This window comes from Schistocerca cancellata, chromosome 3 (genome assembly GCF_023864275.1).
Source record: "Schistocerca cancellata isolate TAMUIC-IGC-003103 chromosome 3, iqSchCanc2.1, whole genome shotgun sequence".
Taxonomy (NCBI): Eukaryota; Metazoa; Arthropoda; class Insecta; order Orthoptera; family Acrididae; genus Schistocerca; species Schistocerca cancellata.
The window spans coordinates 221,885,173-221,901,060 of NC_064628.1; the positions used below are offsets into that span (position 1 = coordinate 221,885,173).

The 15,888-nt window shown below is 40.2% G+C and overlaps 1 protein-coding gene across 5 annotated transcripts in view; it reads left to right on the top strand.

Annotated features, from left to right (window-relative positions):
* The window catches only part of LOC126174851 (uncharacterized), a 74,759-nt gene extending 60,720 nt beyond the window's left edge, over positions 1-14,039 (top strand). For 2 of the 5 annotated variants that reach the window (XM_049921239.1, XM_049921238.1), the window contains exons 10-13: positions 1,739-1,798; positions 5,614-5,850; positions 12,555-13,099; positions 13,322-13,628. In XM_049921239.1, coding sequence (XP_049777196.1) covers positions 1,739-1,798; positions 5,614-5,850; positions 12,555-13,084 — 827 coding nt within the window. In that variant the 3' untranslated portion in view covers positions 13,085-13,099; positions 13,322-13,628. Of the gene's footprint in view, positions 1-1,738; positions 1,799-5,013; positions 5,293-5,613; positions 5,851-12,554; positions 13,100-13,321; positions 13,629-13,672 lie in introns of those variants that run through there. The other 3 variants (XM_049921241.1, XM_049921242.1, XR_007535494.1) reach the window with 3 other exon arrangements.
* The last annotated feature ends 1,849 nt before the right edge of the window (positions 14,040-15,888 follow it).

The following is a 15,888-nucleotide window of genomic DNA, read 5'->3' on the forward strand; positions in this document are numbered from 1 at the left end:
TAGAGCCCAACAGAGATCTTTCCAATAATGGATGTAATAGAACCCTGCCATAATAAGTTATTAGTGAATTGGTTATGCTTAAGTGTGTATGGTCCATTGTTTAGGACTGAATTGCCAATATTCATACTTACGAATGGGCAGTTATAGTTAAGTGCATCCATAAATCTGCCGATTGCTGTTTTAATATTGTACATAAAGATTTGGCCTCCTTTCTTGGCATGGCTTTGTGTCTCTAACATGTCATGAATTAAATAGGAGGTATAGCAACGTGTGGGAACTTTATGCCTTCGGTGTTCAGACTAATGTTTGGATTCCATCCTCGTAGAGCCCAACAGAGATCTTTCCAATAATGGATGTAATAGAACCCTGCCATAATAAGTTATTAGTGAATTGGTTATGCTTAAGTGTGTATGGTCCATTGTTTAGGACTGAATTGCCAATATTCATACTTACGAATGGGCAGTTATAGTTAAGTGCATCCATAAATCTGCCGATTGCTGTTTTAATATTGTACATAAAGATTTGGCCTCCTTTCTTGGCATGGCTTTGTGTCTCTAACATGTCATGAATTAAATAGGAGGTATAGCAACGTGTGGGAACTTTATGCCTTCGGTGTTCAGACTAATGTTTGGATTCCATCCTCGTAGAGCCCAACAGAGATCTTTCCAATAATGGATGTAATAGAACCCTGCCATAATAAGTTATTAGTGAATTGGTTATGCTTAAGTGTGTATGGTCCATTGTTTAGGACTGAATTGCCAATATTCATACTTACGAATGGGCAGTTATAGTTAAGTGCATCCATAAATCTGCCGATTGCTGTTTGAATATTGTACATAAAGATTTGGCCTCCTTTCTTGGCATGGCTTTGTGTCTCTAACATGTCATGAATTAAATAGGAGGTATAGCAACGTGTGGGAACTTTATGCCTTCGGTGTTCAGACTAATGTTTGGATTCCATCCTCGTAGAGCCCAACAGAGATCTTTCCAATAATGGATGTAATAGAACCCTGCCATAATAAGTTATTAGTGAATTGGTTATGCTTAAGTGTGTATGGTCCATTGTTTAGGACTGAATTGCCAATATTCATACTTACGAATGGGCAGTTATAGTTAAGTGCATCCATAAATCTGCCGATTGCTGTTTGAATATTGTACATAAAGATTTGGCCTCCTTTCTTGGCGTGGCTTTGTGTCTCTAACATGTCATGAATTAAATAGGAGGTATAGCAACGTGTGGGAACTTTATGCCTTCGGTGTTCAGACTAATGTTTGGATTCCATCCTCGTAGAGCCCAACAGAGATCTTTCCAATAATGGATGTAATAGAACCCTGCCATAATAAGTTATTAGTGAATTGGTTATGCTTAAGTGTGTATGGGTGTATGGTCCATTGTTTAGGACTGAATTGCCAATATTTATACTTGAGAGTGGGCAGATATAATTGATAAGTGCATCCGTAAATCTGTTGATTGCTGTTTGAATATCAGCACTTCAGTTTGCACATCATATTTGATGATGTGCCAACTGTTCTAATTATAATTTTATAATGTTTATTACTACACACACACACACACATATTTAAAAATCACTGGATTGTTATGCTAATTATAATGCAAGCATTGCACCAATTGAGTTGTTATGGAAATCATAAAGTATATAATGGTTTGGCATGCATGCAATGTAAGTGGACAAAAAGTTGAATGGTGTAAAGTGATACTTGTTTTATTTTCTTCTAGAATTTCGCACAGGAAAATCACCGATTCTTGTTGCTACTGATGTTGCTGCTCGAGGCTTAGGTATGTATGTATGTCATGTACACAAATCTTATAAATATATGTTGAAAGAGACAGTAAACAATTTTCATTTATTAGACTTTTTGTGAGGTTGGAAGGCTTCTACAGTTTCAAATGTTCCACACTGCAGTGAGTTTTTATTGGGTTGTGAAGTCAGTACACAAGAAGTGGGATATTTTTCAACAACTATTACTTTAGTCCCAGTTAAATATGAATTAAAGTAATATTTCATTATTCAGTGAGAATGTACAAATAAGTGAGTACAGTGTGTGCTCTCCCCTCCTCCTCCCTCCCTCCCTCCTCCCTTATCCTCCTCCCTCATCCTCCTCCCTCATCCTCCTCCCTCATCCTCCTCCCTAACTCCTCCTCCCTAACTCCTCCTCCCTAACTCCTCCTCCTCCCTAACTCCTCCTCCTCCCTAACTCCTCCTCCTCCCTAACTCCTCCTCCTCCCTAACTCCTCCTCCTCCCTAACTCCTCCTCCTCCCTAACTCCTCCTCCTCCCTAACTCCTCCTCCTCCCTAACTCCTCCTCCTCCCTAACTCCTCCTCCTCCCTAACTCCTCCTCCTCCCTAACTCCTCCTCCTCCCTAACTCCTCCTCCTCCCTAACTCCTCCTCCTCCCTAACTCCTCCTCCTCCCTAACTCCTCCTCCTCCCTAACTCCTCCTCCTCCCTAACTCCTCCTCCTCCCTAACTCCTCCTCCTCCCTAACTCCTCCTCCTCCCTAACTCCTCCTCCTCCCTAACTCCTCCTCCTCCCTAACTCCTCCTCCTCCCTAACTCCTCCTCCTCCCTAACTCCTCCTCCTCCCTAACTCCTCCTCCTCCCTAACTCCTCCTCCTCCTCCCTAACTCCTCCTCCTCCTCCCTAACTCCTCCTCCTCCTCCCTAACTCCTCCTCCTCCTCCCTAACTCCTCCTCCTCCTCCCTAACTCCTCCTCCTCCTCCCTAACTCCTCCTCCTCCTCCCTAACTCCTCCTCCTCCTCCCTAACTCCTCCTCCTCCTCCCTAACTCCTCCTCCTCCTCCCTAACTCCTCCTCCTCCTCCCTAACTCCTCCTCCTCCTCCCTAACTCCTCCTCCTCCTCCCTAACTCCTCCTCCTCCTCCCTAACTCCTCCTCCTCCTCCCTAACTCCTCCTCCTCCTCCCTAACTCCTCCTCCTCCTCCCTAACTCCTCCTCCTCCTCCCTAACTCCTCCTCCTCCTCCCTAACTCCTCCTCCTCCTCCCTAACTCCTCCTCCTCCTCCCTAACTCCTCCTCCTCCTCCCTAACTCCTCCTCCTCCTCCCTAACTCCTCCTCCTCCTCCCTAACTCCTCCTCCTCCTCCCTAACTCCTCCTCCTCCTCCCTAACTCCTCCTCCTCCCTAACTCCTCCTCCTCCCTAACTCCTCCTCCTCCCTAACTCCTCCTCCTCCCTAACTCCTCCTCCTCCTCCTCCTCCTCCTCCTCCTCCTCCTCCTCCCTAACTCCTCCTCCTCCCTAACTCCTCCTCCTCCTCCTCCTCCTCCTCCCTAACTCCTCCTCCTCCCTAACTCCTCCTCCTCCTCCTCCTCCTCCTCCCTAACTCCTCCTCCTCCTCCTCCTCCTCCCTAACTCCTCCTCCTCCTCCTCCCTAACTCCTCCTCCTCCTCCTCCCTAACTCCTCCTCCTCCTCCTCCCTAACTCCTCCTCCTCCTCCTCCTCCTCCTCCCTAACTCCTCCTCCTCCTCCTCCTCCTCCCTAACTCCTCCTCCTCCTCCTCCCTAACTCCTCCTCCTCCTCCTCCTCCCTAACTCCTCCTCCTCCTCCTCCTCCTCCTCCCTAACTCCTCCTCCTCCTCCTCCCTAACTCCTCCTCCTCCTCCTCCTCCCTAACTCCTCCTCCTCCTCCTCCTCCCTAACTCCTCCTCCTCCTCCTCCTCCCTAACTCCTCCTCCTCCTCCTCCTCCTCCCTAACTCCTCCTCCTCCTCCTCCTCCTCCCTAACTCCTCCTCCTCCTCCTCCTCCTCCTCCCTAACTCCTCCTCCTCCTCCTCCTCCTCCTCCCTAACTCCTCCTCCTCCTCCTCCTCCTCCTCCCTAACTCCTCCTCCTCCTCCCTAACTCCTCCTCCTCCTCCTCCTCCTCCCTAACTCCTCCTCCTCCTCCTCCCTAACTCCTCCTCCTCCTCCTCCTCCTCCCCCTCCCTAACTCCTCCTCCTCCTCCTCCTCCTCCCTAACTCCTCCTCCTCCTCCTCCCTAACTCCTCCTCCTCCTCCTCCCTAACTCCTCCTCCTCCTCCTCCCTAACTCCTCCTCCTCCTCCTCCCTAACTCCTCCTCCTCCTCCTCCCTAACTCCTCCTCCTCCTCCTCCCTAACTCCTCCTCCTCCTCCTCCCTAACTCCCCCTCACTCTCTTCCTCGGTTTCTGCAATATCAGTATGTTCAATTTCAAATAGTAGGGCAACATTAGGATAGTAGTTTAAGGGGATTGACGGATGAGTACAGGTCACTACTAGCATGGAAAATGTCTTAGGTGTTTTTTAAACTACTCTTTTTACTTATGACATTTCCAGCGGTAAATATTGTGGGTTACAGTATTTAAGGAACATACATGAATTCTTTAGTTAAGGGTTACAAAATTAAATGCTGTAAAAAGCGAAGTGGTTCAGGCAAGGGAATGGTAAAGTGTTTAAAAAAGAAGCCTTCTGTTTTTGTTTGCTACATGTTAGTGTGGGATACAGAGTGTGTAAAGAAACAGTTTACTATGTCAAAGTCAAATATTGCACAAATTTTAATTTTGTTGTGGGGGTAAGTGTTACCTTGTGGTTAGTATATCTAATTTATGCCACTGGGTTCATTGAAAATGTATGATATATAGGTTATGGGGCCATGAATATTCTTTTTATTTCTATTAATATGATTGGTTTCCAGAAATCTGAAAACTGATTGAGATATCAGTTTTACTTACAGTAAGTGGCAAGTACATGCAGTCTGTGGGAACCTATACTTTGCTGCAGCCAGTTTGTGGACGCAACTCGTGCAGAAGCAATTTTGTAGCTGTTGGTGCCAGCCAGTAACAACATTGGAGCTACACGGCCCTCCAAAATAGTATTAGTAAATATTTTTAAAAATGCCATTTGATAAATTACTGGGATAGCAGTGGCCTGCTGTCTTGAGTTCTCTTCAGTCAGTGAAAGGAAAGTGACGATCTGTGGGAGACTTCTGTTATTAACAAGTTCGATTATTTTCTTTTTTCTTGCAGAGGCACAAGCAAGATAATGCAAAGGTGGTTTGCATTGTCGTTCAGGCTGTGCCTCTCTGGCTTCTCTGCGGGCCACTCGGTAGGCCTGCGGGCCACTCGGTAGGCCCCTGAGAGAAAGCCGAGTAACAGAAGGGGGTTGCACGCCCCCCCGTTCGCCGTCGCAGGTGCATGCTCCCAACCGAGTTGCTTAAGATGGCCCAGTTGTAGGGCAGCAGTAAGCAACTTGTGCGGAGTGTGCACCTGACTGCACTACTAGGCCTGTTAGTGGTTCACACACAGGTAATAACTAAACTACACCTGCTCAGGCGTTTCCTTAATCATTGTGGTTTTTTATTGCAGGCTAATGTCATGACTTGCTAATTGTTTAATGTGGTATCAGTAATCATTTTAATGTTATACTAATAGTGATCAGTGATTAAATATTATTTCATTTAATCTCAGAAGATCCTGTAAATTGGAAATAAACGTGTAGATACATTAAAATTAATACTTTTATTACTGTACTGCTGTTCGATTTGAAAGTGTTTTTAATTAGTTATTAATGTTGTAACATTGCTTGTCTGTTTTGTGCTTACTCACATAGTTTCGCTGCTTTTTCAGATGTGGAGGATGTAAAGTTTGTCATTAACTTTGACTACCCCTCAAGTTCGGAAGATTATGTTCATCGTATTGGGAGGACAGGACGATCTCAAAGAACAGGCACAGCATATACCTTTTTCACACCAAGCAATGCAAGACAAGCAGCAGATTTGGTTGCAGTATTAAGAGAAGCCAATCAGGTCATCAATCCTAAGTTGTATGAAATGGCTGAAATGGCAAAAGGAATGGGAGGAAGAGGTGATCAAATTTTTATTTATGTAGTACTTAATAATACGGAAACATTGCCTGAACGGTGAGCATTAAAATAGCAGTGAATAGTGATTGACATTCGGCAAGTGTACTGTTCTTGGAAACAGTTGGGCAAGTGGCACCTTCTATGTATTAATGTTGGATGCATTAACTGAAAATAGTGTGAATAGAAAATTTTAGCCAGAGCTTAATGAATAGCAGTTATACTTCTTGATTTCACAATTTATACAAGACTGGATAACCATCTATTTCATCTGTTTTACTTCTTGTAATTCCTATCATGCAAAAACTTATGGCTCCAATCATCAGAAAAGAAAAAAATTTTTGACAGTCATCAATCATTTGTCATACCCGACTATACACAAGATATCCACAATGAGCAAATATAGCCTCACTAAGCAAATATAGCCTCACTGATGAGCTACTGGTGGAAGTAAATATGTGATAAGGGTTAGTTGTGAGTCTTGATCCGATAGCTCTGTTTGTGGAGAAGGTGTCAATGAAAACAAAGAATCGCTGGTTAAGAGTTCTGGTCTGGCACACAATTTTTTCTGCCAGGAAGTTTCTTGCTGTTCCCTATCGTATATGCTCCATGCAACAAATACTCAAAACAAATTTATTTGGAATGGGTATGCATGTACATACCAAGAAAGAGATGCCAGCTATTCTTTCTTTTTTGTAACTAGTTACTAGCTTATGATGTACACTATTCATTTTACATTTCTGCTATGGATTATTACTTCAAATTTATATTGACACACATTAAGACTTCAGAGTGCACAGAGTCAGTTTTCAGCATTAATTTAATACGGATTTAGTTTGGTGGTGGTGGTTGAGATTCAACAGTCCTCAACTGTTCTGTGTGTAATTTAGTATTTTTTAAATGATGATTTTTAACTTTAGGTGCATCTATATAACATGCTATAATCTTCTGGTGACAGTCATTATAGGTGACTGAAGAGCAGTGTCAAGGGTTTGCAAAGAAGATTGCAATGTAATGTTCTACGCCCATAATTCATAAAACAAGTTACAAGCAAAGAACAACTCCCCACATCATGCCCACATATTTTAAAGGCAAAAACACCCAAGTGTAGAATATTTAGATCTGTCCTTCAAAGAAAGTGTAAATTTTAGTGGTAGTCAATATGAATTTGAAAGTAATCTGGCTTTGTGAACCTTAAACTTAGCAGTGTGAAGAAACCACATACCTTGATAAGATTGATTCAACAGATAACATGTGAATGTGTAAAGCGCAACTGTATGAGAAACAACAGCATTGTTTCTACATGAACTACGTTAAGGTTCAGCAACACAAAAATTATTGTTTTTCTTTTTATTTTGGCTTACAGGCTTATTACACACTACTTTTATTCCTTAATACCTAGGCATCGGTAATTTTTTTTTTTTTTTTCAGCTAAACCATATTAAAATTGTACCTCACTGCTGTAGCTTTCGTTGTACACAAATTTGTTAGTGTTTGCAATCAAAAATCATTACAGAATGTGTTCTTTTGTAGCTTTCCAAGATAATCCTGTTGTGCTCTCTCTGCATTGTAACCACTCTAGATACCTGTGGTTCAGTACAGTTAAAATACTGTCCTCAACATGTTTAGTTAACGTACAAATTCCTTGCATCAGTAAAACTTCGTAAGAACCAGAGAATAAAGAAATTAATTATACATGTGATTCTTATTACATGTTTCCGTTTTAAATATCTAGAGTTGAAAAGCTTAATAACTGAATTAAGGTCATTTGAAAATGGAGTTCTTATGTTAAGACAGTTAGTTTGCTTTTTACCATCACTTCCCAATGTTGCAGCCCATCAGCCATATAAAGTTACTGAGTTAATTTCAGTAGCTCATGCTAATCTGCATGGTCAGTTTCTGTTGAGTGTAGACTGTAAGGGGGTGTTAGATGGTAACAAGAATGGGCAGGCTTTAAATGTTAATGAGACTTCATATGATGACCTGAGGATATAGGTGATATACTACTTATTGTAATGCAGTAAAACCCATTTTTAATTAATCTCTAGGTACGCAAATATTTTTTTCATTAATTGGAGTTTTGCCAGAGTACGTGAGTTTTGCCAGAATACGTGGAAAGAGAAAGCCAGAATTGTAGTTCATACGTGTGATAAAAGTGCTACTTAATTACAAAATCACCAATATCCTGTGCTGCTACAAATATAAATGCAGTGAATATACGTTTATTACACTCTTCACTGAACAAAAAGATCAAGAAGTTTTGTTCTTACAGCATATTCTACTGAAAGAAGAAGTCGCTCAAGCTGCCTGATATAATTTAAAATTGATCTGTCTATATTAAAACAGGAAAATAAACTGTTAACAGTATCAATTGGTTGCACAACAGCAGTGAAACTTGTCACAATGCCCTCCTCTTCGTCTGTTATGGTACTCCATTCTCCTTCTGGAACGTCTCCTTCAATAGCAACAAATTTACCAGAGCCAGTATTTGTATAACAGTCTGTTTTACAAAATCCCGGGCAAAAACAGAGGCATAGCCTGTACAATGCTGAGTCTCATCACTTCCTTCCTCGCATGGAATGAAATTGACTTTTACACAAATGTTGCTCTGTACCTGGCTTTCAACAGTGTGTATTATTTCCTGGTCCAGAGGCTGCAGATTACTTTTGCAGTTGTACATTCCTCAGAAATATGCTTCATTAGAATGTATGGGGCATGGTTCAATAATTAGACCAATTTTTTCCTGCTGCACCACTCTTGGCATCTAACTGCTTGAAAAAGTTGCAAAGAACTCTGACATTTTCTGGGTTTGCTATTGTGCTCTTGAGTACAAAATAGCATTTTTATGCTTGAGAAACACATGGGAATTGATAGCGGAGACAGCTTTTCATTTCCATCCCCCTTTACATACATTAGTATCATAATCATTTCTTTACTTTTTTACCTCTTTGGCGCCTCCCCCCCCCCCCCCCCCCCCCCCCATGATGAAACATGATTTTTGCAGGAATTAAATTATAAAAGAGAAGGGTTTCAACAGCATTGAAATGTATGTGGGCTGATAGCTCTATATAAATTGTGGCAATGTAATGTTCTTCCATTAAGTTACACTTTTCTAAGATCAGAGCCTAGCTGTCTAACCTACATTTTTAAACTACAGATTATAATTTTTTTAACTATTCCAGCAGCTGTTCAATGCGCTTAAAGCGTCAATGTCGATCTTCATAGTGGTTTCATTAACTTTTTTGTGCATTATGTTTCCCCTTACAGGAATGCTTCTGCTTCTCAGTCCTTGAAACTACAATTAGTTTTCCTCGTTGTTGAATGTAGACACATGAACATTCCTCTATTTTGGATCCATAGGAATCATTAGCCGCACATCTAGACAGAGCTGTATTTGTTCGCCATGTAGGAAAAATTTAAGCTAAGACTGACATCAACGTCTCGGATTATTATCAGGTTTTACTGAACTGTAAGCTTCAAACTTTTGCAGGCCATAACTCCACAAAAGTTAAACTGAGAACTTCGATACTTCAATCAACAAACAGGTACACTTCCGAGCTTCATAAACTTGGTGACTGTGGTGTCACAGCACATGACCTAAGTCTCATGGAATTGATTTCCATTTGATGCATGTGCTGATAAAGCTACAAAGGAAGTATAGTTGGACTACACTCTGTCCTATTACTATTTACTGTGTCCACATACACATGCACACACACAACTGTTCAATGGAAAGAAATCAAAAAGCTGCTCGAACGTGTTAGGGGGTATGATAAAACTGCCTTTCAATTTGCAAGATCTTCCATGTCTATCCTTCAAAAGCAGACTTTTGCTTAAAGTGAGGTTTGGTGAAAGCATGAAGAAAAAACTTTGTTATTGTATCACCGGGACCAACGGAAATATTCATTAAAAGCGGAATTTCCATAAAACCAGTTCATCAATTTGCGGTTTTACTATGTGTGCTTATGGTAATAAGACATTTAAGTGAGTTAATAAATTATGTCTTAATACATTTACATATCTAACCTTAAATTTTGTGTTGCTAGTGTGTATGTTCACACAGTAGTTGACAGTTCCAGCACTCTAACAACAGCATTCATAAAGTCACAAGCAAATTGTAATTATAGAGACTGTTCAGATACAGTGGACTTGATTGTGGTACAGAAGTGTGCCATGTCATAGTGTTTAATGCAAATGTGGTACACTGCGTGACAGTTTTATTTTGTAATTTTAGGTGTTAGTGCCTAGTGCCCTATTAGGCTGACTACAGATAATGCTGTTGTGTATAGAGAAGTCATTGCTAGAAATTTGTAGTGAAATGCAAGATTATCATTTCTTGCTGCAGGAATTAGCTATTTACTCTCAGCATAAACAGATCAATTCACTTTGCATAAGTAGGCAGAAAGACCTATTGTTTGATTGAGCAGTTGCTAAACAGTCACTGGAGCTAGTGACACCCATTAAACATCTAGAATTGGTCAGGAACAGCCCCCATAAAATTAATTGTAGTAAAGGTTGATGCAAGACTCGTTGGGGGGAAAAACCCTATATTCAACTAATACTTGAAGTACTGTTGAGACTGGGACAATCGATAGAGGAAATAGAGAAGATGCAAAGAAAACAGTTGTTTCCTGAAGAGTTTGTTTAGTGAGCACCTATTACTGAACTGCTCATCCAACTCCATTGACAGATGCTACAAAAGTTGGTGTTGTGCATTATGGTGTGGTTTACTACTAAAATTCCAAGAGTGTATGTTCCAGGTGGATAGTATCAGTGTATTGCTTCCTCCTACATATAATCCACAGAAGGGCCTTAAAGGTAAAATTAGAGCAGTTGGAATTGTGCAATTTTTCCCATACACCACTGTCGAATTGAACAAGGCGGGGGCAGAATGACAGTGGTACACAATGTGCCTGTCACCAAACACGCTAAGATGGATTTTCAATATGTATGAAGGTGTAGAATATAAAAGTGCTGGTGGTAAGACCATCCTCCTTTCTGCCCATACCCTTCCTTCCCTTCTTTTGGGGTTTTTATCCAATCCAATATTAATTGAAATGCCAAGAAATAGTTGTATATTCTGTGAACAATATACTGGAGAGTCTCTCACTTACTGATAGTTGATTATGGTTCAGTGAGCTAACAAAACATGCTGAAAACAGCTGTCAACGTTTCAAAGTTCTAGGTATAACAGTTACAGGGAAGAAAAAGTACATGAAGTTACCAAATGTAACGTGGGTGAGCTAAGTCATTCTGGTGCCCTGTAATATGTACAGTAGTAAGAGTTCCATGTTACAGCAAACCAGTTGCAACATGATTTTACTTTAAACAATGCTGACTGGCTGTCTTCAATATAAAATCCAAACTGTTTCAAGTGAGGCTTTGAGACAGTAATCGTACAAGAATAGGACTAGTTAATACGGCCAACTGGTAGCAACAAGATACTTCTTCAACCTGTTTTTGACATGCAGAGGAAATCAAAACAGTTGTTTCAAATGTGCTGATGTCAGACATAGTTTATGTTGAAACTAGTTTAAAGCAAATTTTGTTGCAACTGGTTGGTTGTATTAACTGTCATATTCTTGTAAGGTTGCTGTCTGAATGCCATGTGTAAAATCATAAGATTTTTACCAACCCATGTACAGTAATAGTTGTTCTTGCAGCTAACACTACATTACAGGAAGATCATGTTATGTGCCTATGATAGGTAACCTCTAAACTCTTAAAATAAGGTCCACAGCATGGATTATGACAGTGATGCCCTCATAGGTAACCTCCAAACTCTTAAAATAAGGTCCACAGCATGGATTATGACAGTGATGCCCTCATGTTACTGAGCTGAATATTATTTCGTGTAGGGTTACATAACAGTGTAGTGCTTTTCTTTCTTGTCACAAGTGTGATTCCTTTGAAACAGCTAAGGAAAGATGCAACAATACACTTAACAATGAGAGGGTGTGGTGAAATCTGATCAGGCATACATAATATTAATTTCCAAAGGTAGTAACAACTGTTTTATTGGAACAAAAAAAAAATTGCAACCAGGTATTTCTATAAGTGTGCGACTGCTTAACTTCTGTTTGTGGTTTTGTGTGCCCTATAAATCTGTGATGATGACATTGTTCCAAATAAAACTTTGGTGTAAGACTGGCTTGCTGTTGGGGGAGGGGGGTGGGGGTGTCAATTCAGCATAAACACTGAGCTGTGCTGTTGGTGAGAGAAAATTGGTAACTTTAATCAGTACCATTGGTCATGGACAAGTTTTATGTTGTCAAATTGATTAGATTCTCATTGTTCTGTTATCAATAATCCATCAAAACTTGCCTATTAGTCATTATATTTAATGTGCAGTCATTTACCTGTGAATTGGGAATATCTGGTGAATGAAAACTCAGTAAGATGCCTTGTGTTGTGGTTCAGTATCTCAAAAAGGCTTAGCACATTGACAGTTGAATTGATCTTAAATTGTAATATAAACAGCTCATTCTCTCCATTGATTACTGAATTTGTCAAAAGGCTTCTTTAAAAAAAAATTATGTTGCTTATGTGGAATTGTAAATTTTATATTTCAGTACTAATCCCTACAACAAATTTATTTAAATCTTGCATCTCCGTATATTACCTTTGCTCTAGCAGCACTGAAAGAACTTTGAGTGACGTGTCTAAAAGTTTTATGTAATAAAAATGAATATTTTATTTTCTTTATCAGGTCGGAACAGATGGCGTGGTAGAGGTGGCCGCGGCCTAGGTGGCGGCCGTAGTCGGACGAGATCACGAAGCCGCAGCCGGTCCCGCACGCGTAGTCGGAGCAGAGACAGGGACAGAGACAGAGATAGGGACAGGGACAGAGACAGAGACAGACGAAGCAGAAGCCGCAGCAGAGACAGGAGGAGGGACAGGACCCGTTCCAGAAGTCGCAGCCCTCGTGACAGGCGGGATGACCGATCAGGCAAGTTGCGGGAGTCTTCACCTGATCGTGCATGGCGACAAGAGCAACACCCACAGCAGAATCAGGAGCAGCCTCAGCAGGTTCACCTGGGGAGCAATGGTGGGCTGCCTCCTCCAGCTGCATTGCAACAACCTCCCTCTTCACCAACATCCCAGACCACAACTGATTCTCAGAAATTGCCACAGACTGATACCAATCAGTCTGCTCCATCACTTTCTTCTGTTACCTCTAACACAACACAACAGATGATGTCACCGTTGGCCAATGGCTATGGGTACAGTCACCATTAGGCTGCAGCATGCAAGGTTTGTGTCTTCTTGTCACCAGGTTCTCAGATAGTGCATTTGAGAAACATCATACAGTTGACTTAATTTGTTCCTAATTAATGATAATTTGAAATGTTGATTACTTTATAAATGGGGATTCAGACTTTTCCATATGTTCACATAATTTGGCTTGGTTTTGATGCACTAAAATTAATGTTAATTCTAGATATTTTTCCTGGTGCTATTGCTTATTTGTTTTAGATGATTATGTGATCGGGGATAACTACTGGAGTTCGGCAACGGGGGAGAGATGAAGCGAGATAATGACAACACACTCCATACAACGTCATTTTTGTACCTGTCCAAATTAATTTGTTTTTGGATGCTTCAGTATTATCAACATGAAATTCTTGATCTGACATGGAGTTTCACTTCTAATATGCAAATAAAAGTCCTAACCTTTCCTGATTTGAAGCTGTTGGAGGTAGCTCACATGCTGTTGTGTTGCTTTGTTACAGACTGTGTACAGTATTTAATTTGGAAATAAAGACTTAAACCTGCAGATTTAGTTCGTGTATTCACCCATTTCTGCAATATGCAATTCTGTTTTAGCGTGATGTAACAACGCCTAACAGTATTCTGCCTCCATCGTTCAGCTTTGCGTTGCCAGTCGTGATGAGGAATGGATGAAGAGCTGGGAGGGTGGGATTTAGTGCACTTATCTTTACAGTATTGATGTGGTGTTAGTGATGCTGAATGTGGCTCTGTGATCTTTCTTTGTTGGACTGATTTTTAATAATTAGATGGTATTGTGTACAGAGATCTTGCATTTACATCTTTCGTAGCGCTTTTTTATTGAAGTTTTTATTTCAGTCATTTTGAAGTATAATAATTTATATTCTAAATGTATTGTATAAATGTACAGAGCTGTCTGTATTTTATATGTAAATCAATAAAATGTGTTCATTCCAACCTATAACTGGTCTGTAATAATTGGTAAAAGCTACTGAGGAAGACAGATTGGAATACATCCAGCAAATAATTGAGGGTGCAGGGTAAAAGTGCTACTTTCGAGGTGGAAAGGTTGGCACAGTAGAGGAATTTGTGGTGAGCTGCTTCAAACTAGCCAGAAGATTGATGATTCAATAATAATAACAATAATAATTGAGCAAAGAAAGAATAATAGTAGTAGTAGAAGATCTTTGTGAAGTAGCTAAAATATGTGGTGGTGCAACTACACAGGGGAATTTGGCTTTCCTGTATAAGTGTTCCTTGTTTAGTGCTAGGCAACAAACTCTGAGAACAGTGCCAAAGGGTACTTTTTAAGATTTTTTATTTTCAACCAGATAGATTTTTCTTAGATCACAGTGTCATCCATGAAAAATAAATTGCAAAAATATTCTTTGTGTTGCTGTGCTTAGGCAGAGGGGAGAGGCAAATGTAACAATGGCGGTTGTTAAATCATTACAGATTGCATATCCACTAAAATGTTGACTTCAAATCCGGATTTAGGTTTTCTGAGGTTTCCCTAAATTACTCCAGGGAAATCCCAGGATAATCCCTTTGAAAAGAGTATGTATGACTGATTTCCTTCCGCATCCTCCTGTAATCAGAACTCTGTCTCTAATTACCTCTTTCGGTGAGACGATAAGTTCTAATCTTTCGTCCCTAAAATGCTGGCTGATTCTAGTAAATATATTTAAGGAATTGGAATGAATGATCAGAAGATTGAATCAGCAAATTGTAGCAATCTCCCAAGTGAAATAAGACTTTATAGTGAACGTCAACATCTTAGAAGTCGTGATTTCTGGAAGTCAGATGGGGGGGGGGGGGGGGGGGCAGCTTGAGTGTAGCTGCTGAATGATCTCACAGAGTAATTTAAAGAAATGTATGGAAATTAGTAAATATCCTTAATTTTTTCAAAAACCATCGAGGGCATATGCAACTTCAGTTATTTCCACTAGCATTAATCAAAGTGTAATCTATTAGCTTTGTGAAATTTATATGTAGAGGATCTGTATCATCATTTGGCAAGCACAAGATTGTGTCAATACTTACTGAAGTAAAGCATTATTAAAAACTGTTTGTGGGTGCACATCACACACAAGTGTGTGCCTTCTAAGTCTCCTCCCATGTTATGAGTGGGGTCCTTCAATTGTTCAGAGTGTAATTGTAAAATCCTAAGTATGCTGAAGACTACACCTGCTTTGAATCAGATAATAGTAATATTATCAGCTAATGTCGGACAGTTACCAGTTCTCACAACATTCACTCATTTTACATCAGTAGATTCTTTATCTTATTTATTTTTAGCTTTGTTTTTGTGATCAGTTGCAAAGATTGTATCAACCTTGATATTTTTCTTAAAAGTGTTCACTCACAGGAGGCCAATCATCCAAACACGGGGAAAAAACTATCCTGTGTGTCAATAAGAACGTAGTTATTCAATAAAAATTGTTTCAGCTCTGTAAGTAAACTCTGTTGTATGGCACTTTCAAACTAAAACACAAAGGATAAACTAATGAAACTAAAACACAAAGGACAAAATAAAATTGCTGTTATACCACCTTCTGAGTATTGTTATATGTACATATATAGTTTCTCAATCAAATAAATGTATTAGTGGTGCTTGGAAGACAATTTCTGTTCCTTCAGTTCCCGATGTAGTGGTTATTAAAAAAGAAAAATAGAGAAGACAGGAAAAGGTTGAAAATGTAGGAAGAAGAGTGAATAAAAAGGGGTCTTATAATCGTTAATGACCGTGAAAAAAGGGAAATAATGAAATGCAAATCTGACTCCATATTATCAGAAAAGTTATCGGACTTCGT